Below are 23303 nucleotides of genomic sequence, written 5' to 3'. Positions count from 1 at the left end.
TAGTTGTTTTAATTTCATGCCAGCATTTAAACCAAAATTAATCTGGCATTCTTGTTGTACCTTTTGCAGAGTGATACTCAATGTGTAATCAGTTCATTTATTCTTCTTCTAGTAATACCTGTTACTTCTTCTTTTTTCTTCTTTCCTCCAGCTTTGTATTAAAAAGAGAAGGAAACATAGCTGCTCAGATTCACAGTTTTATTTTGTCAAAAGTATGTATCAAGATAATTGCTCTCACTGTCACATGGAAATTATACTCATGTTTTATATTGCTGCTAGTCATACAAATGGAAGCATACTTTGTTTTCTTCTCACCGTTATATGGATTGTGATTCAATGGTCAACTGCGCCTTGGAAATTTGAGATGTAGTTTATGGTCTGTCAACATTCTGACTAAATTGCCTGCTTTCTCATATTTTTATTCTAGACTATCCCATTAGACTGCACTGGAATTTCATTTACTGCAACATAGTTTGGTGCTATTATCTTAACAACATGGGAAAAGCAAGAGATTCCACAAACATTTTGTCAAAGTTTAATGTAGATTTTTGTGATGCAAGTGAAAGTAAGAAGATGAAATGAATTGATTTTACCAGTGAGGGCTTTCGTCGTTTGTCGTAGCAGATGTTGCATGGAGTAAAGATGCAGCCCCTTACTTTGCTGCTTCATTGTGACATGTAAACATGCTTACTTTGTTTAATTTTATGTTTCCTCACTTACTGCTGTTTATTTCTTTGTTTACCATGTTGAGACTGCACTGTTGGTTGTGGACATAACAAACGGCAAGAGATATACTCAGTCTGTACATATAACCGAGACACCGTTTGCGATGCAGGTAAAATACGGATTTTGGGATACTGCACGAAAAGTTGGCCAGCAGTGCTTGAATGACACAGCCCACATACGCTTTCACAATATAAGGTAATCTTTCAGATACTGTAAGCTTTGTGCCACCATTTACACAACTGCACTGTTGCCTCACTGCTGATTACTATCGGCATTTCATGCTAAAGCAGTTGATATGCAGTGTTATTCATGAGTATGTATGGGGTTTTAGAAACCCCTGCACTACAGCTACCAGAGTTAACACAATAATATACATCAGTTGATAGAGAATATTCCAATTTTCAGGTTGTTTGACATGGCTTTCCTTTATGATGTGAGTAGTATCGTAGGCGGGGAGGGGCGGGGGATTCCAGGTCAACCAGAATCTAGGCTAATAGAAAGTCACTTTGTTTGTGGAAGAAAGAGAACCTGCATTGTTTCAGTGACTGTTATGATGGTTGCAACTCATGAAGGTGAGTTTTAGCCAACGCGTCTGTGTTTTTTTGTTAATTTTACAGCAAGATGTTCTAAATCTTTAAGAGTCAAAGGACATGAGGAGGAGGCAGGAGTTGAGAAAAGAGTGAGGCAGAGCTGTAAAATACTCATCATATTATTCAGTCTGTGCATTGAGCAGCCAGTAACAGAAAGTGAGGAGAAATTTGAAAAAGGAATTTGAAGTTCAGGTGAAAAAAATAAAAATTTCAAGGTTTGCCAACAGCATTGTGAGCCAGGCAGATGTGGCAGGCTCACACAGAAGTAGCAAATCGGATCAGTGAGAAAGAAATTCCAGCACAGCTTTTTTAAAAAAAAGAAAACTGGGGGGGCTGGGTGGGGGAGGGGGGGGGGGGGGGGATTGGTTGATAGGACGTGTCCAGAGGCACCAAGAAGTAATTAGAGATTGAAGAGAAGAGGCACAGAAGGGTAAAATGTGTAAAGGAAGACCAAGGATTAAATATGTGGTGTCCCAGGAGGAATGATCAAAAGTCAGTTATATGGCAGGAACATTCATTCTGCTGAGTAAACATTGGCTCTAAAATGGGTACCTTAAGACCTATAAGCACTTCTTTATCTGAGATACTGTGAAACAAATCTCTTCTACTGCAGGCTCTTTGTTTTCTATTCTATATTTTGGGAGGTGGTAGCATGGACCAAAAGAAGAAAAAATTGTGTTGGAAACATAGGTTCTAAAGTGCATACTTTAAGAACTATGAGCACTTGTTCATCTTTGCTACTGTAGAACATATCTCTTCTACTGAACAAGTGCTCATAGCTCTTAAAGTATGCACTTTAGAACCCATATTTCCAACACAATTTTTTCTTGCGTTGGTTCATACTAACCCCTCCCAAAGTATGGAAAGCAAAGATTCTGCAGTAGAAGAGATTTGTGTCACAGATTCAAGCATGAAAAGTGCATTTTAGAACTCACGTGGCTAGAATTTCTTGCTTCGAATGATCATTTGTGTTATCCCTGAATACTGGCCATTCCTAGTGGGACACATTGTATAGGAAGCAGGTTCAGCTGGATATAAGTTGCAGTAATTGTGCAGAAATGGGGTGGTTGCACAGGGTAGACAAGCATAGATAGCTCTCGCAAACCAATTTTTGAACTGAAGACTTGATGTAGTTGTTGTTGTTGTTGTTGTCATCGTCGTCTTCAGTCCAGAGACTGGTTTGATGCAGCTCTCCATGCTACTCTACCCTGTGCAAGCTTCTTCATCTCCCAGTACCTATTGCAGCCTATATCCTTCTGAATTTGCTTAGTGTATTCAGCTCTTGGTCTCCCTCTACGATTTTTATCCTCCACGCTGCCCTCCAGTACTAAATTGGTGATCCCTTGATGATTCAGAATATGCCCCACCAACCGATCCCTTCTTCTAGTCAAGTTGTGCCACAAACTCCTCCCCAATTCTATTCTATACCTCCTCATTAGTTACGTAATCTACCCATCAAATCTTCAGCATTCTTCTGTAGCACCACATTTCGAAAGCTTCTATTCTCTTCTTGTCTAAACTATTTATCGTTCACGTTTCACTTCCATACATGGCTATACTGCATACAAATACTTTCAGAAACGACTTCCTGATATATTAACAGAATCTTCCGTCAGTTCTCGGTAGAACAACATTATAATAAATGTAAAGCACCAGTTTGCTTTTGTTCTACAATATCTCTTTTATTGTAAGCCGAAAACAGACTTCCTGACTCTTAAATCTATACTCGATGTTAACAAATTTCTCTTCTTCAGAAATGCTTTCCTTGCCATTGCGAGTCTACATTTTATATCCTCTCTACATCGACCATCATCAGTTATTTTGCCCCCCCCCCCCCCCCCCCAAATAACAAAACTCATTTGCTCACTTCCTAATCTAATTCCCTCAGCATCACCCGATTTAATTCGACTACATTCCATTATTCTCGTTTTGCTTTTGTTGATGTTCATCTTATATCCTCCTTTCAAGGCACTGTCCATTCCGTTCAACTGCTCTTCCAGGTCGTTTGCTGTCTCTGACAGAATTACAATGTCATTGGTGAACCTCAAAGTTTTTATTTCTTCTCCATGGAGCTTAATTCCTACTCCAATCTGACTATGACTGAAAAATTCAAACCTTTTTCATTTGCTTCTCAAAAGAAATATCAGTGACACCAGTCTTGAATGGTTTCAGATTATGTAGCATTGGAGACACCAGCAGACTAATCATTCTGAAAACTACCTATGGCCTGTAGCCTAATTGTTTCTTCATAATCAGATTTATATTTCAGGAATGCTAGTCCAGCAAGAAACACTGCCAGAAAAAGTAAATAAATAAATAAATAAAGTAAAATAAATAAAAAAATGCAGCACCCTCAAGGAATGTGTCCAGTGCCACTAGAATATGATACACTACTGGCCATTAAAATTGCTACACCAAGAAGAAATGCAGATGATAAACAGGTATTCATTGGACAAATATATTGTACTAGAACTGACATGTGATTACATTTTCACGCAATTTGGATGCATAGATCCTGAGAAATCGGTACTCAGAACAACCACCTCTGGCCGTAATAACGACCTTGATATGCCTGGGCATTGAGTCAAACAGAGCTTGGATGGCGTGTGCAGGTACAGCTGCCCATGCAGCTTCAACACGATACCACAGTTCATCAACAGTAGTGACTGGCGTATTGTGACGAGGCAGTTGCTCGGCCACCATTGACCAGACGTTTTCAATTGGTGAGAGATCTGGTGAATGTGTTGGCCAGGGCAGCAGGCGAGCATTTTCTGTATCCAGAAAGGCCCGTACAGGACCTGTAACATGCGGTCGTGCATTATCCTACTGAAATGTAGGGTTTCACAGGAATCGAATGAAGGGTAGTGCCACGGGTCGTAAAACATCTGAAATGTAATGTCCACTGTTCAAAGTGCTGTCAATGCGAACAAGAGGTGAACGAGACGTGTGACCAATGGCATCCCATACCATCACGCCGGGTGGTACGCCAGTATGGCAATGACGAATACACGCTTCCAATGTGCGTTCACTGCGATGTCGCCAAACACGGATGCGACCATCACGATGCTGTTAACAGAACCTGGATTCATCTGAAAAAATGATGTTTCGCCATTCGTGCACCCAGGTCCATCATCGAGTACACCTTCGCCGGCGCTCCTGTCTGTGATGCAGCGTCAAGAGCAACCGCAGCCATGGTCTCTGAGCTGATAGTCCACCAACGTGAGCAGCAATGTCGCAATACGATAAACCGCAATCGCGATAGGCTACAATCCGACCTTTATCAAAGTCGGAAACGTGATTGTATACATTTCTTCTCCTTACACGAGGCATCACATCAACGTTTCACCAGGCAACGCCTGTCAACTGCTGTTTGTGTATGAGAAATCGGTTGGAAACTTTCCTCATGTCAGCACGTTGTAGGTGTCACCACTGGCGCCAACGTTGTGTGAATGCTCTTGAACAACTAATCATTTGCATATCACAGCATCTTCTTCCTGTCGGTTAAATTTCGCATCTGTAGCCCGTCATCTTGGTGGTGTAGCAATGTTAATGGCCAGTAGTGTACATATATACAGAGAGGTTGCAGTGTTAGTGATTCACTTATCATGGTCATCAGCAATCGGATGGTGCTCAGAAGCCCTGTCTGTGCACACACTACTTTGACTCTGCAAGCAGAAACTGTGCTGAGCTTTAGAGGTGAACAGTGTTCGCAACATTCATTCTAGGATACATTCATGCCCTCTGGTGAGTACGTATTCGTGTTGTATAGCCTCCTACATTTGAAAGAGGTTACACTGTGGGCCTGTGGAAAGGTAGATGGATGTATCGACAGATTGCCACACGTGTTGGGCACACTGTATTGACGGTGTGTCACTGCTTGCAACAGTGGTCTGAGAATCATTCCCACTCCTGTAGACTAGGTTCCAGATGTCCACATAGTACAGACCCGCGTCAAGATCAATGTGTTGTATGAGCAGCATGGCTGACCGAACGTGATCTAGGGACATATTAAGGGTATGTGTTACATCTGATGTGTCATTGGGACCATTGGGAACAGTCTGCTTGCAGCATGATTTAGATCACGTGTGTCTATGACTAGGCTCCCACTGACATCACGACAGTGCCAAGTGTGGTTACTTTGTGGTTCTGAAAGAGTTAACTGTAAGATGGAATGACACTCAGTTGTCTCCAGTGATGAGAGTAGGGTCTGTCTGTATGCGAGTGATGGGGTAGATGTAGATGTAGATGTGTATTCCGTAGACCTGGTGAGCTGCCTGTTACAGAGTGCCTTTGCCCATGATGCTTGGGTCCCATCCCTGTGTGGTGACCATCAGTTACAACTCAATGGCACGTTGGTATCCTGCAAGATGAAGTAACTGGTACTCACTAAATTTCACAGGCTATCTACATCTACATGTGTACTCCACTAACCAGCAATCGGTGTGTGGCAGAGGGCACTATTCGCGCCAAAATCATATTTCCCCCCTCTGTTGCTCTCACAGATCGTGTGAAGGAAAAATGACTGTCTGAACGCCTCTGTACGAGCTCTAATTTCCTTATCTTTGAGTGGTGATCATTGCGCAATTTGAAAGTTGGTGGTAATAATATATGCTCTAAGAAACTTCCTGGCAGATTAAAACTGTGTGCCGGACCGAGACTCGAACTCGGGACCTTTGCCTTTCGCGGGCAAGTGCTCTGCCACTGAGCTACCCAAGCACGACTCACGCCCCGTCCTCACAGCTTTATTTCTGCCAGTACCTCGCCTCCTACCTTCCAAACTGAACAGAAGCTCTCCTGCGAACCCTGCAGAACTAGCACTCCTGAAAGAAAGGATATTGCAGAGACATGGCTTTGCCACAGCCTGGGGGATGTTTCCAGAATGAGATTTTTCACTCTGCAGCGGAGTGTGCACTGATATGAAAGTTCCTGGCAGATTAAAACTGTGTGCTGGTCCGCGACTCGAACTGGGGAACTTTGCCTTTCGCAGGAGAGCTTCTGTAAAGTTTGGAAGGTGGGAGATGTACTGGCAGAAGTAAAGCTGTGAGGATGGGGCGTGAGTCGTGCTTGGGTAGCTCAGTTGGTAGAGCATTTGCCCACGAAAGGCAAATGTCACGAGTTCGAGTCTCGGTCCGGCATACAGTTTTAATATGCCGGGAAGTTTCATATCAGCGCACACTCCACTGCAGAGTGAAAATCTCATTCTGGAATATATGCTCTACATCCTCGGCGAAGATCGGATTTTGGAATTTAGTGAGCAGCCCCTTCCGTTTAGCGCGTTGTCTATCTCCAAGTGTGTCCCACTTCAAACTTTATTATTATCCCTGAGCTACTGCCATTTCTTCAACAGGAAGGTGATGCGAATTTGCAGCAGGTCAGTGCACGTCCAGAAACGGCTACTTTGATGTAACTTGCTCTTTGTGGTGTACAACAACAGCCCTGGGCAGCAACTTCACTAGATCTTTTGTCAAATGAAGATGTATAGGTCATGTGATACTAGAACTCCCTAGCCCTCCAGGGCCTGCAAGAACCATTGCCAAATTGTAACAAAAAGGACAAAATGCTCGGGACAGTCTATTGCCGTTTGGCATCCTTGCGATTGTTCGCATTTGACATACGTGCCTATGTTACTGCAAGAGGAGGGTACGCTGTGATATTGATGAAACTGTTTGGGCTCTGTTTATTGTGACACGTTTAATTTGGTCTGACTTTTTTATCATATGCTCCTACAACGATAAACAACCTGTCACGTCACTTCCCAAAAAAATGACCTTGTTGTTGAGAACATTCCATTATTTTTTCCAACTGTATGTAGGATTGGAAAATAGGGTTGAGAAGTACTGTGCGAACTGAAGTTGAGAGAGTAAGTTGTGAATCACTCCGTGATAACTAACTTGTTAAGGACACTGCCCACAGAAGGCAAAGTTTTGGGCTTGAGGCCAGGACCAGCATTCAGAATTAAGCATTCTGGAAATTTTAACTCATTCTTGCCATCAACCCTGTGCACACAGCTGCCAATAGGTTTCTATTTGATCTCATTTTTGAGACTACTATTGTTGTGCAAAGGAACCTGTTATGATTGGTAGAAGGGACTTACAAATGTATGCTTTTTGTACAGAAAATGTTTTCTGATAGATTTATATAACAGCAATTATTTTAAAATCTATTTTTTTATTGGCTGTTTGAGAATAGTACCAGCTTCAAACAAGAAATGCTATCCTTAGTGGTAGATTTCTAGGACTGTTAATACACTGTATTCACACCATCTGGACTGAGCTAAAACTTTTTTATTGTGTTGTGTGAGGCTAGTGTTAGAAACAGTTATGCTAGTAACAGAACATACTCAAGATAGAATTGAAATGTCTTTCTACACCATCTGCTAATTTATGAACAATAGGGGGTTAACCCAGTACTAACAAGGGAACCTCCCCATCGCACCCCCCTCAGATTTAGTTATAAGTTAGCACAGTGGATAGGCCTTGAAAAACTGAACACATATCAATCGAGAAAACAGGAAGAAGTTGTGTGAAACTATGAAAAAAATAAGCAAAATATACAAACTAAGTAGTCCATGCTCAAGATATCCAATATCAAGGATAATATTAATGCAGGAGCGCCGTGGTCTCGTGGTTAGCGTCAGAAGCTGCGGAAGGGGAGGTCCTTGGTTCAAGTCCTTCCTCAAGTGAAAATTTTACTTTTTTTATTTTCACATAGTTATGATCTGTCCGTTTGTTCATTGACCTCTCTGTTCATTGTAATTAGTTTACTGTTCACTGTAATAAGTTTAGTGTCTGTTTTTTGCGACCGCACCGCAAAACCTTGCGATTAGTAGACGAAAGGACGTGCCTCTCCAATGGGAACCGAAAACACTTGATCGCAAGGTCATAGGTCATCCGTTTCCTCCACAGGAAAACACGTCTGATATATTCTATACGACACTGGTGACGGCATGTGCGTCACATGACAGGAATATGTTGTCGACCCACCTAACTTATACACTTGGCGGATGGGTAAAAAGATTCTTCTACCTTTACCGATTTAGGTTTTCTTGTGGATATGATAATCACTCCCAAAAAAGTGATGAAAACGTAAGAGTTTGTCACATAAACTGAAAATAAAAAAATTAAACTTTTCACTCGAAGGAAGACTTGAACCAAGTACCTCTCATTGCGCAGCTGCTCACGCTAACCACGGGACCACTGCGACCCTGAGCTCACACTGTCCTTGATGTTACATATCTTTTGCATGGACTACTCAGTATGTATATTTTGCCTATTTTTTCATAGTTCTACACAACTTCTTCCTGTTTTCTCGATTGATCTGTGTTCAGTTTTTCAAGGCCTATCCACTGAGCCAACTTATTACTAAATCTGAGGGGGGTGCGATGGGGAGCTTCCCTTGTAAGCAAAAATGGGGAAGCAGAAAGGTGGAATGAGTATATAGAGGGTCTATACATGGGCGATGTACTTGAGGACAATATTATGGAAATGGAAGAGAATGTAGATGAAGATGAAATGGGAGGTACGCTACTGTGTGAAGAGTTTGACAGAGCACTGAAAGACCTGAGCCGAAACAAGGCCCCGGGAGTAGACAACATTCCATTAGAACTACTGACGGCCTTGGGAGAGCCAGTCCTGACAAAACTCTACCATCTGGTGAGCAAGATGTATGAGACAGGCGAAATACCCCCAGACTTCAAGAAGAATATAATAATCCCAATCCCAAAGAAAGCAGGTGCTGACAGACGTGAAAATTGCCGAACAATCAGTTTAATAAGTCATGGATGCAAAATACTAAAGCAAATTCTTTACAGACGAATGGAAAAACTGGTAGAAGCCGACCTCGGGGAAGATCAGTTTGGAGTCCGTAGAAATATTGGAACACGTGAGGCAATACTGACCCTACGATTTATCTTAGAAGCTAGATTAAAGAAAGGCCGACCTACGTTTGTAGCATTTGTAGACGTAGAGAAAGCTTTTGACTATGTTGACTGAAATACTCTTTCAAATTCTGAAGGTGGCAGGGGTAAAATACAGGGAGCGAAAGGCTATTTACAATTTGTACAGAAACCAGATGGCAGTTATAAGAGTCGAGGGGCATGAAAGGGAAGCAGTGGTTGGGAAGGGGGTGAGACAGGGTTGTAGCCTATCCCCGATGTTGTTCAATCTGTATATTGAATAAGCAGTAAAGGAAACAAAAGAAAAATTCAGAGTAGGTATTAAAATCCATGGAGAAGAAATAAAAACTTTGAGGTTCACCGATGACATTGTAATTCTTTCAGAGGCAGCAAAGGACTTGGAAGAGCAGTTGAACGGAATGTACAGTGTCTTGAAAGGAGGATATAAGATGAACATCAACAAAAGCAAAATGAGGATAATGGAATGAAGTCGAATTAAGTTGGGTGATGCTGAGAGAATTAGATTAGAAAATGAGACATTTAACATAGTGAAGGAGTATTGCTATTTGGGGAGCAAAATAACTGATGATGGTCGAAGTAGAGAGGATATAAAATGTAGACTGGCAATGGCAAGGAAAGCGTTTCCGAAGAAGAGAACTTTGTTAACATAGAGTATAGATTTAAGTGTCAGGAAATCGTTTCCGAAAGTATTTGTATGGAGTGTAGCCATGTATGGAAGTGAAACATGGACGATAAATAGTTTGGACAAGAAGAGAATAGAAGCTTTCGAAATGTGGTGCTACAGAAGAATGCTGAAGATTGGATGGGTAGATTACATAACTAATGAGGAGGTATTGAATAGGATAGGGGAGAAGAGAAGTTTGTGGCACAACGTGACTAGAAGAAGGGATCAGTTGGTAGGTCATGCTCTGAGGCATCAAGGGATCACCAATTTAGTATCGGAGGGCAGTGTGGAGGGTAAAAATCATAGAGGGAGGCCAAGAGATGAATACACTAAACAGATACAGAAGGATGGAGGTTGCAGTAGGTACTGGGAGATGAAGCAGCTTGCACAGGATAGAGTAGCATGGAGAGGTGCATCAAGCGAGTCTCAGACTGAATACCACAACAACAACAGGGGGTTGACAAACAAATTGAAACAATATAATAAATATCAGATGTTTTAAAATAGCTTTCTTAGTGGAAGGGGATAATAGAAAACACAATAGATCTGTGAGAGGGAACACGTATACAGCTTTCAAATTTTATCCAGTTTATATTATAGAATAGTGTGGTACAGTTGTTGATACAGGACTCCACACTCAGGAAGACGCCAGTTTAAATCCTCACACAGCCATCCAGATTTGTTATCCACAAGTTCCCCATATCGCTTTAAGGCAAATGCTGGAGCCTTTCCTTTGAATAGGACGCTGCCAGTATTCTCCCCTAGCTTGAGCTGCATTTCGAATGACCTTACTGTAAGCGAATTTGAAACCAAAATCTAGCTTCATTTTGTGCGACCATTACTTAGTTGTTTGGTGTAAGGGACAGCTGCAGATGGATTATTTTACACTAAGAAAATGCGTTAGTCCACTGTGAAATATGCTGTGAAACAAAATAGCATAGGGAGGGCTACAAAGAAATGTTACACTTTTTACTTACTTACTTGTGAATTTCTTACTCTCGCTATTAAAATAACTTTTTCACTTTTCCCACTGAAAGTGAGGACACATCCTATAGTGTTTTTGTCTCTCTCTGGCTCCTGTGAAACTTCATACAAGCACATTATATGATCAACTCACAATTGTTAAAATTAATGTTATTTTTAAGATAAAGTTGTTAATTTAGTTGCAGTAAGTTTTTGGTTCTAAATAATAACTAAATTAGATTTGGATTCTGCAATAAAATTATTGGATTGTTGCATGACATTTGCATATTTAAAAAATGTAAAAGAACTACATTAAATGTATGTGATGTAAGTGTGGAAACACATTAAACAGACGAGGATTTTTTTTGCACAGTTATTTGTTTGTACGTATGTGGTGTCTATTCTTTAGGACATGTCCAAAAGTACAGACACTATTTTTTGATCAGCAGCCACTTTACATTAAGACATAAATGATTACAGACATTGACTGTGAATGAGCGTTGATGTAAACCAATGGGGAAAGTTGAAAGTTTGTGCTGAACTGGGATTCAAACCTGGGTCTCCTGCTTATTAGGCAGTTGCTCTGACCACTTAGCCATCTGGACACAGTGGTCATCCCAACTTCCTGGACTACCCTCCCGTCAAACCCAGATTCTCAACTTACCCATGCAGTACGCATTTACATCAGTGCCTACTCGCAGCCAATGTCTGTAATTCACTTGTGTCTTAAAATTGTTTGTGTGACTTGCAAATGGGAAAAAATTAACATTGATTATCAATTATTTGACTTCCACCATGCAAAAGGTTTCCAGTAGTTTTTGCCATGGGGAAAGTTGTACTGAATATCTGGCAGATGAATGAGGGCACAGGCTCTAAGTCAACATAACTTTCTATTTGTGGTGTTAGTTTCTTTCTTACTGAAAGAAATACTGTGTTTCCTTTTTGTAAAGATAGATAAAAGGCTTCTAAATATCAACCAATGGCATTATGCTTAATTTGTGTTGAAAGTGTGGTTAATCGCTTTTTATCATGATCATTGTCACATCTGTGCTCTGCTGAGTATGTAAATGGTGGCACACTCCAGTAAACATTTGTAGCATGTACCTGCAAGTCTCCAGCTAATATATGTAACTGGTCTGCAAAGAAACAGATACCACACGTGCATGTGACATTGTTAATGGTGAAATGTCCTCACGCATCCACTGTATTGTACAAGCAACAACAAAAATATCTCCAGCTGATCATCACTTAGAATGCTTCAAAAATAATTAAGCGGAACAGTTATTTCTTAAATAAGAAAGATGGACTTTGTTGAAAGGAAAAAGTAAATAATATAACATCCCTAAATAAAGGAGTTTAAACAGATCGAAGGTGCTTTTGAAGAAATTGTCATCCAAAGCACCATTCATGGAGTAACTTTCATCTTATCCAGAGTATCCTTTGCTGACAGCTAAGAGATTTGAAGATAGCTACACCTAGCAAGATAAGAACTGCTTTGTTTTCACAGGTTAATCCCTTCCGTGTCCAGTGCATCTGCAAAGCCAATAAAGAACGCTTAAAATTGACACACATGTTTTGCCTTTGTGGGGAGGGTTGTTGCCTGTGTAGTGAGTGACAACACCTGCCTTCTTCCTTCACAGCTGTCGCTCCCCACCTTGTGCCCAATGGAGTGCTGCTGCTATGCAGTATTGTTTTTTGCACGCTGTCACTTTTAGGCATCCATTAGTGTAATGATGGACTTGTGTAATGCGATATCTGCGTATTTGGCGTGACAAAGGATTTCAACCTCACTCGAATTCTTGGACTTTTCCTTGAGAATGAAAAGTTTTATTGTAGAGTTTGAGTCATTAAAAGTCATTGGAGGAACCAGAAAAACCATTTACACCAAGGTAATGCCTTCGCCACAGTGCCCCTTCAGCATTTTGGTGATGTACAAGATAATTCATATTAAGCAAATTGGGGGTCATGAAGGAGGTTACATGCCTGTGCCTACCTACTGAATTGACTGGTCAGAACTGGTTACAGTGTTCTCGTGGTCTTGGGGGGGGGGGGGGGGGGGGAGACATGACGACATTGGACCATCTGCTTCATCTGTGTGACATCGCTTAAAGAGCATGTGTAGCAGTATTAAAAGATGCACTTGGTGGTGTTTCAAATAGAACCACAGCACACATTAAACAAAGGTTACTATTATTTTATTTCATTGTCACTTGTGGTGTTATGATTTTGACCATGATATAAACAAATAGTGCACACCCGCTGACGTCAGTGATAGGTATTTTACTCTGTGTATTTTAGATCTCAAAATGGCCTGATTCAACCAAAAGTGATTGTATTAATAAATTGTCGCACCTAGGCTATGACTTGGGTGGAAAAATGCTGTACTATTGTTATTCCTGACAATAAGATGGAGCCTTTCTATTGAACTGAACTTTTTTTTGTGATGAGAGACTGACAGGAAGTCTAGTCAAGTATGTTGTTGTATTGTAAGTAAGGGAAATACATGAGGGAAAGGCAACCACTCACCTATAGTGAATTGGTGCATGGAGCACAGCTATGCATAACAGAAAACGGCATTCACACTAGCTTTCGAGCACAAGCCCTTTTTCTAGCATCAGTTCACACATTCACCTACTCAACCACACAGACGTCCAAGCACACACTTGCATATGCATGTCTGTGTGGTTGTGTGTGTGAATATGCGTCCTTTTGCTAGAAAAGGAGCTAGTGATCGAAAGTCTGAATGAATGTTGTTTTCTGTTGTGTGTTAATGTGTTCCACACACCATCTCACTACTGAAGATGTGATGTTGTTTATCCTGTTAGTGTGGCTAGACTCTTAAATTTCTGAAAAATGTGTAAAATGCTAACTTTCATCGGTACCAACAGTGCTTATTTAACAGTGTGTTACTCATTCTAATTATTGGGAAGCAATATTTACATTATTACTTTCTTCAGAATGGAGGAATTAGGTCAGTGGTAATACAAGCAACTAAATCTTGCACACTGTGGTTGAATTTATAGGGATATAGGAGAAATACAAGAGGACAATGAAGCTTTTGAGAGTGAAGATGTGTACTGTCTGCTAATTCGTATTACCTTACTGCCCTGTCCTCTTTGTCAACATGCAAACAACAATTATAAAATGTATTAGCCGTATCAGTGGAAGATGTCAGAGAGATGTTATACGAGTCGTTTCCTACAGGTGACGGCAAGTGTGCTGCGCAATTTGTCGTGGCGTGCGGACGGAGCCAGCAAGCAGGCACTGCGTGAGGTGGGGGCAGTCCCTGCACTCGTCCGGGCTGCTATGGCTGGCACGAAGGAGGCGACACTCAAGTCTATACTGTCTGCCCTCTGGAACCTGTCGGCACACTGCAGCATGAACAAGGTGAGCGTGCCTGGCCAGTCGTAAGTGGATCCTCGTACCTTGAATCCATTTTGTTGTAGGGATAAATGTTTCTAATTGAGAATATTGAAAGTTTGTTGCTAAAAAGGGGCCGGTACTATAAACTATTAATTTCCAACTTTCAGGTTGACATATGTGAAGTTGAGGGTGCGCTTGGATTTTTGGTGGATATGCTGAGCTATGAAGCCCCATCAAAGACACTGGCCATTGTCGAGAATGCTGGCGGCATACTACGTAACATCTCGAGCCACATTGCTGTGAGGGAAGACTACAGGTATACAGCTGTTAACGGATTTCATCTGCTCACAAAATTTTCACACATTTTCTTCTTTTCAGAACTTGAAAGTGCACAGATGCCCCTAAAGATAAGCATTAGGTTGCAATTGGATAATCTTGTGAAATTTGTTTTATACTGACTAGAAGACTTGTACATGTGACCAAAATACAAGGGGGTGCCCAAAAGATACAGAACTTTTTTTAACTTATTTATCCACATTTTAGGGACAAACCTTCAGTCCCCTTCAAAGTACTGTCCACTTGCACTAATACACTTGACTAATCTTTTATTCCATGTTTCACAACATTGTTTAAATTCATCTCCTGTGATGCTTGACGGCGCCTCTGTCATTTTTTCTTTCACTTCAGCAACATCAGCGTAACACTTTCCTTTCATGTCTCTTTTCATTCTACGAAACAAAAAAAAATCACTTGGGACAAGGTCGGGTGAGCATACCGGATGAGGAACAGGGATTGTACCAATTTTGGTCAAGAATTGTTGTACAGACATGGCTGTATGAGAAGGGGCATTGTCATTATGGAAAAACCACTCACCTGATTGCCACAAATCAGATCACTTCTACCACATATGGTTGTGCAGTCTTTTCAAAACTGGTGAATAGAACACTTGGTTAACTGTCCGACTCTGCGGAACAAACTCTTAATGGGTGACTCCTGTTACATTGAAAAAACAAATTAGCATTTTAATCTTTTTGCAGTATCAGCCACAGTTGTGATAATAGTCATTTCCTTGTGGCGACTGGTTTTGGATCATCGTGTCCATTTTCAAACCATAACCTTAAACAAACGTGTAATCGTACAGTCCACCAATGCACATATGCATGACAAATTGACATTGTAAGCATAGTACCAATTTTCGTGACCTGTGATAATTGTTGGGGGAAAAAAAAAAAAAAAAAAAAAATCATTTCAGGACTCTTCTTTCAAAGCACAGCATGCTTTCACTCAACCTTGCTTTTGTTCAGCAGTCAGCAGTTATGGTGCCAATACGGCAGCAACCTTTTTCATTCCCAAATTTTCTGTCACAGTTCACAGCAGTGAACTCCAAGTCAGTCCCGACAGCTCCACAAGTGTCTATCTTTGTTACTGAGTACATGAATGTCTTCAACATTTTCATGTGTTTGGGCATTGGATGGATGACCAGAATGAGATTTGTCATCAATTGATATTTCACCATTTCTGAAATGAGGAAACCCCTGATGTTCACTCTGGGTGCTCCTGGTGGCAAAAAATTAGTTTGGTTTCTTTTGGGTGCCCCCTCTTACACTTTTAACTGCTGTCCCCTCTTTTTGTGTCTAATTAGGTGTTCATTATGAAATAACAATACGTCCCGATAACTTTTGGAAAAATGCCTGCACATGCAGAGAAAAACCAGTAGTTTCTATAATTTTGATCTGACAAAATGAGCGAGCACTTCTACAGAGCTAAGAGCAGCATCTTTTATACTTGCGAACAACGGTATATCTGTATTGAATGTGTGACTCCTTGTACTGTGTTTGCATACCTGTTATAACAAAAGATGAATATATGGCAAGAAGAATTACCTCTGTAGAGAAACCCCAAATCCAGCTTAACATCAATTGGGTCAGGATTGGCGCAGACTACCTAATACCTTTACTACATCAGAGACTACATTTTTGTTTCTACAAAAGATTCGTATGACCCATCAGGGCTGAAGTCCTAGACCAGACTGTTCTAGCTTGTGTGGTATCTGACATTTGCAGGATAGGTTCTGTCAATTCCTGTTTGTTCTATGCAGCTTTCAATTTTCTAAATTTCATACCTAATTCTGCATTTTATCTGCTCTGGTACAGCTTTTTACAAATTGTTGGACCTTCATTTCTGATAATTCCAGTTGTCTAAGGATTTCCTTTCTCAAGGGCCAACATTCTGGTTTGTACAATAGAATGAGAACTGCCATTTAACTTGATATGTGAAATAGGACTGGAGACAGATTGCATCCATAACTAACCCTGGCTTATGTCTATGTGTGATGATAAATGCTTTCCAGTGTCCGTGATGATCCTGGTTTTGGAATAAAGATTGAATCACTTGGCTCAGGTTGTTTTCACAAACATCTCAGCGGGATTATTCCGAAGATTCAGTTTACCATGGAGGAGGAGGAGGCAGATGGAAGATTAAATTTTTTTGAAGTGCTAGTTTTCAAGAAAGATGCCACATGGTTTACCAAAAACCCCTGCACAGGGACTGTTACCTACACTGGGACTCGAACCACCACCCACAACAAAAGCGGGGCATCATAAAAACATTGGCAGGTAGAGAAAGGAATGTCTGCGAATCAGAGCTGCTTGACACAGAATTAAAACATCTCACAAATGCATTACTCAAGAATGATCATTCATCCAATGAGGTAAAAAGAGCATTCAGACCACCACACAGAGGTGATAACGAAGCACAGGTGCCTGTGAAATTGGAAAATGGCTGGTTCAAATGGCTCTGAGCACTATGGGACTCAACTGCTGAGGTTATTAGTCCCCTAGAGCTTAGAACTAGTTAAACTTAACTAACCTAAGGTCATCACAAACATCCATGCCCGTGGCAGGATTCTAACCTGCGACCGTAGCGGTCTTGCGGTTCCAGACTGCAGCGCCTTTAACCGCACAGCCACTTCGGCCTGCGTGAAATTGGAATTTTCCTACCCTTCATTAAGGATGTTATTGATCGCATAGCACGAAATCTTGAAAACTCAGAACACTGCTGTAATCTGCAAACCAGAAGATACAAGATCACATAAAATCGGCAAACTGCTCGAAAATAGCAGTATTTCTAGGATTCCATGTAGTTGTGGGGAGGGTTATGTGGACACTATGAAAAGAATGCCCAAAAAACGACTAGAAGAGCACAACGGCTATTGTAGAAGAGACCACATTCATTTTGGCAAGACTCCAGTACTGGCAGCTACAAGCAGATACCCAGAAAGGCTATATAGAGAGGCCATAGAGATTGTAAAACAACCCAGGAATTTTAATGGGAAAGAGGAGGGCTGAAGTTGATTGACGCCTGGATACTGGTGCTGAAATGGTGTATACCAGTCTTCCATGATACCAACAGCAGATGAAGGCAGTTGGGAACAGCCAATTGGGCATGGATATTCAAAATGTGTGACATCACGCCACTGTGCAGAAGCACACTCAAAATGGAATTTTGCTGCAGTCAGTAGCGATCCAGGGAGTGAAGGACCACTCAAAGAAGTTACGGTCCTCCTAGAAAATGTTCTCCACATATGGGGACGAAATGTTGAATTTAAATGTGAAATCAATTCGACCACAGCACAATAGCCCAGAATGTATTAATTGTGACATTTCCGGCCGTGAAAGTTTACACTTTATAATACTCATACTGCCTGAGATAGCCCACTCTCACATCTTCAATTCTGGTAATACCTTCTTCCTACTTTCCAAGCTTCACACAACCTCTCCTGTGTACCTTGTGGGACTAGCGTATTGGAAGAAAGGATATGCGGAGAAATACACCACTGCCCATTAAAATTGTTACACCAAGAAGAAATGCAGATGATAAACGTGTATTCATTGGACAAATATATTATACTAGAACTGACATGTGATTACATTTTCACGCAATTTGGGAGCATAGATCCTGAGAAATCAGTACCGAGAACAACCACCTCTGGCCGTAATAACGGCCTCGATACGCCTGGGCATTAAGTCAAACAGAGCTTGTATGGCATGTACAGTTACAGCTGCCCATGCAGCTTCAACACGATACCACAGTTCATCAAGAGTAGTGATTGGCATATTGTGACGAGCCAGTTGCTCGTCCACCATTGACCAGACATTTTCAATTGGTGAGAGTTCTGGAGAATGTGCTGGCCAGGGCAGCAGTCGAACATTTTCTGTATCCAGAAAGGCCCGTACAGGACCAGCGACATGCGGTCGTGCATTATCCTGCTGAAATGCAGGGTTTTGCAGGGATCGAATGAAGGGTAGAGCCACGGCTCGTAACACATCTGAAATATAACGTCCACTGTTGAGAGTGCTGTCAATACGAACAAGAGGAGACCGAGACGTGTAACCAATGGCACCCCATACCATCACGCTGGGTGATACGCCAGTATGACGATGATGAATACATGCTTCCAATGTGCGTTCACCACGATGTCGGCAAACATGGATGCGACCATCACAATACTGTAAACAGAACCTGGATCCATCCGAAAAAATGACGTTTTGCCATTCGTGCACACAGGTTCGTCATTGAGTACACCATCGCAGGCGCTCCTGCCTGTGATGCAGTGTCAAGGGTAACCACAACCATGGCCTCCGAGCTGATAGTCCTTGCTGCCGCAAATGTCGTCGAACTGTTCGTGCAGGGATCGAGACATGGCTCCACAATCCGTTAGAGCCGTGCGGATAAGATGCCTGTCATCTTGACTGCTAGTGATACGAGGCCGTTGGGATCCAGCACGGCATTCCGTATTACCCTCCTGAACCCACTGATTCCATATTCTGCTAACAGTCATTGGATCTCGACCAACGTGAGCAGCAATGTTGCGATACGATAAACTGCAATCGCGATAGGCTACAATCCGACGTTTATCAAAGTCGGAAACGTGATAGTACGCATTTCTCCTCCTTACACGAGGCATCACGACGACGTTTCACCAGGCAACACCAGTCAGCTGCTGTTGCTTTGGAAACTTTCCTTATGTCAGCACGTTGTAGATGTCGCCACCAGCGCCAGCCTTGTTTGAATGCTTTGAAAAGCTAATCATTTGCATATCACAGCATCTTCTTCCTGTTGGTTAAATTTCACGTCTGTAGCTTCGTGGTGTAGCAATTTTAATGGCCAGTAGTGTAGCTTAACCACATTTCTGTGAAGTTCGGAAGTTCAGCAGACATACAGGGCTATTACAAATGATTGAAGCGATTTCATAAATTCACTGTAGCTCCATTCATTGACATATGGTCACGACACACTACAGATACGTAGAAAAATTCATAAAGTTTTGTTCGGCTGAAGCCGCACTTCAGGTTTCTGCCGCCAGAGCGCTCGAGAGTGCAGTGAGACAAAATGGCGACAGGAGCCGAGAAAGCGTATGTCGTGCTTGAAATGCACTCACATCAGTCAGTCATAACAGTGCAACGACACTTCAGGACGAAGTTCAACAAAGGTCCACCAACTGCTAACTCCATTCGACGATGGTATGTGCAGTTTAAAGCTTCTGGATGCCTCTGTAAGGGGAAATGAATGGGTCGGCCTGCAATGAGCGAAGAAACGATTGAACGCGTGCGGGCAAGTTTCACGCGTAGCCGCGGAAGTCGACGAATAAAGCAAGCAGGGAGCTAAACGTACCACAGCCGATGGTTTGGAAAATCTTACGGAAAAGGCTAAAGCAGAAGCATTTCTTAAACAGGAGATTGGAAAACCGATGGATCGGTCGTGGTGGAGATCACGATCAACAATTCATGTCATGGCCTCCACGCTCTCCCGACTTAACCCCATGTGATTTATTTCTGTGGGGTTATGTGAAAGATTCAGTGTTTAAACCTCCTCTACCAAGAAACGTGCCAGAACTGCGAGCTCGCATCAACGATGCTTTCGAACTCATTGATGGGGACATGCTGCGCCGAGTGTGGGAGGAACTTGATTATTGGCTTGATGTCTGTCGAATCACTAAAGGGGCACATATCGAACATTTGTGAATGCCTAAAAAAACTTTTTGAGTTTTTGTATGTGTGTGCAAAGCGTTGTGAAAATATCTCAAATAATAAAGTTATTGTAGAGCAGTGAAATCGCTTCAATCATTTGTAATAACCCTGTACAGTGGGAGCATTGCAACTGTGAGGGTATGTTGTGAATTGTGCTCGGCTAGAACTGTCAGTAAGAATATGGCACGTGAAAGGACATGTTCTGGTTTAGAGTACTGATCACACATTTTTAATCTACCAGGAAGTTAAGACCTTCCACCATTGCTCTCATTATATGATTCTGTTAAATCTGATCTTCATTCGTGTGGGCTTCGGTGTTGCTGACTTTCACAATTATTAATTTTGCAGGCAAATCTTGCGAGAGCACAACTGCCTGCAGACACTGCTGCAGCAGCTGAAGTCGCCATCGTTGACAGTGGTGAGCAACGCGTGCGGTGCCCTGTGGAACCTTTCGGCACACTCCGCACGCGACCAGCGCGCACTCTGGGAGCTGGGCGCCGTCGCGATGCTGCGCTCGCTCGTACACTCCAAGCACAAGATGATCTCCATGGGTTCTTCTGCTGCCCTCAAGAATCTGCTGGCCGCGCGCCCCCACCACGAGGCGCTCTTTCCCATGGATGCCACAGCCAAAGGTAATGACAGCAGACCCTCACTCAGAAATATGAAGAGTTCCTGGTGTGCCTCTGCCAGTAGTTGAGTTCCTCATCTTTCTTATCACCACCACCACCATCACCACCATCATCATCATCATCATCATCATCATCATCATTATCTTTATATTTTCCACATCAGAGATTACAGTATTGCATACAATCAAGTCTACACCTACATCTACGTCTACATCTACATTTATACTCCGCAAGCCACCCAATGGTGTGTGGCGGAGGGCACTTTACGTGTCACTGTCATTACTTCCCTTTCCTGTTCCAGCCGCGTATGGTTCGTGGGAAGAACGACTGTCTGAAGGACTCCGTGCGCGCTCGAATCTCTCTAATTTTACATTCGTGATCTCCTCGGGAGGTATAAGTAGGGGGAAGCAATATATTAGATACCTCATCCAGAAACGCACCCTCTCGAAACCTGGCGAGCAAGCTACACCGCGATGCAGAGCGCCTCTCTTGCAGAGTCTGCCACTTGAGTTTATTAAACATCTCCGTAACGCTATCACGGTTACCAAATAACCCTGTGATGAAACGCGCCGCTCTTCTTTGGATCTTCTCTATCTCCTCCGTCAAACTGATCTGGTACGGATCCCACACTGATGAGCAATACTCAAGTATAGGTCGAACGAGTGTTTTGTAAGCCACCTCCTTTGTTGGTGGACTACATTTTCTAAGCACTCTCCCAATGAATCTCAACCTGGTACCCGCCTTACCAACAATTAATTTTATATGATCATTCCACTTCAAATCGTTCCGCACGCATACTCCCAGATATTTTACAGAAGTAACTGCTACCAGTGTTTGTTCCGCTATCATATAATCATACAATAAAGGATCCTTCTTTCTATGTATTCGCAATACATTACATTTGTCTATGTTAAGGGTCAGTTGCCACTCCCTGCACCAAGTGCCTATCCGCTGCAGATCTTCCTGCATTTCGCTACAATTTTCTAATGCTGCAACTTCTCTGTATACTACAGCATCATCCGCGAAAAGCTGCATGGAACTTCCGACACTATCTACTGTAATCCAATTAAAATTACTTGATAGCTGACACTTCACATGCTCTAACTGGTTTCTTCCAATCAGAGCTCTCAACATCACACCTGAACTGTTTGCCATTGCCAGACTGTCACAGCAATTGGTTCACTTCCAATTCCTTGTCTCTTGCAGACATGCCAACTCACCCAATTTAAGCGGGAGACTCCCGATTTTTCCTTCTTCCTCCCGATCTCCCGAAAGTGAAGACCGATCTCCCGATTTTCAGAGCAGTTTCAGTACTTTCCTTACTATTTTACTTTGGTGACAACTTTGAAGCCTGAGGAAAAGTCTATGTTCTTTAAGTCTGTAAGAAGATGTTTCTTATCATCATGTGATTACATGATACACAAATTTCCATTCAAAGATGAAGTTTTAATGCAAATATTTCTATAATTGGCAAAGCATCATTTTCCAACCTTAGATTTTTCATAAACAGATTTTCTAATATTCTGACCAGCGAAAGTGAACACTTAGATACAGTACTTGATATTCTTCACTCTCAGTTCTGTAACTTTCAGCTGGAAGAAACCAACTTGGCAGCAGAGAGAATTGATGTTCAGTGGGCGTTGGTAGGTCAGAAGAAATCGGCTGATGGGGTTCTTCAATATGATAAACTTGCAAAGGTGATGCTGGCTATTTTGTCAATTCCACATAGTAATGTGAAATGTGAGAGAATTTTTAGCACAGTTACAAACACCAAAACTCAGTTCAGGTCCATACTTTCAGAAACGTCTTTGGAGAAATTTTTGATTTTAAAATCAGTTCAAAAAGGCAAGTGCTTTGAGCAGATATTTGGTTCAGAGTTTTTGAAGAAGGCTAAGTCAGCGACGGGTGTGCTGAATAAGTAACTACTGTAATCAGACAAATTCAGACTGATAAACTATTCAGATTATTTGCTAAGCCTAACATGTACATCCTGTATAAAATTGATTTAAATTTGGGAAAGATGTCTTACACATATAAGATGTATAAGATGCCATGCAAATATGGGTTGCATTATGAAATGAAAACGTGTGATCATTTAACAGTGATTTATTCATGCAAAAACTGTGCTAATGTCAAAACAGAAATCTAATATACGTTAATTTGTTTCCTCGGATCGTAATTTCGAACTGTTATTCTTTCGAGAGTGCTTCATTTGAATGTGTGTGAATCCAAAGAAACCTGCAGAGCTCATCATTCATATTGTTCATCATGTTGAATGATAAATTACACAGTCCGAAGGCTCAGGTATGTCCGTTATTTAGTATTTACATGTAAATAATAAAGCAAATGTAATTGAATTGCTGCAGTTATTGAATTATTGAAACTTTAATCATCAGGGATCACAATAGTACACCGCTAAAATTC

At 41.8% G+C, this 23303-nt stretch overlaps 1 protein-coding gene across 1 annotated transcript in view; it reads left to right on the top strand.

Annotated features, from left to right (window-relative positions):
- The window catches only part of LOC124718638, a 526059-nt gene that overhangs the window by 325884 nt on the left and 176872 nt on the right, over window positions 1-23303 (top strand). The window contains exons 10-12 of the mRNA XM_047244262.1: window positions 14063-14245; window positions 14389-14537; window positions 20599-20882. Of these exons, the coding sequence (XP_047100218.1) occupies window positions 14063-14245; window positions 14389-14537; window positions 20599-20882 (616 nt within the window). The remainder of the gene's footprint in view (window positions 1-14062; window positions 14246-14388; window positions 14538-20598; window positions 20883-23303) is intronic.

The sequence above is a fragment of the Schistocerca piceifrons genome, chromosome 10 (assembly GCF_021461385.2).
Source record: "Schistocerca piceifrons isolate TAMUIC-IGC-003096 chromosome 10, iqSchPice1.1, whole genome shotgun sequence".
In the NCBI taxonomy this organism is placed as follows: domain Eukaryota; kingdom Metazoa; phylum Arthropoda; class Insecta; order Orthoptera; family Acrididae; genus Schistocerca; species Schistocerca piceifrons.
This window is presented reverse-complemented; position numbering and strand designations above follow the sequence as displayed.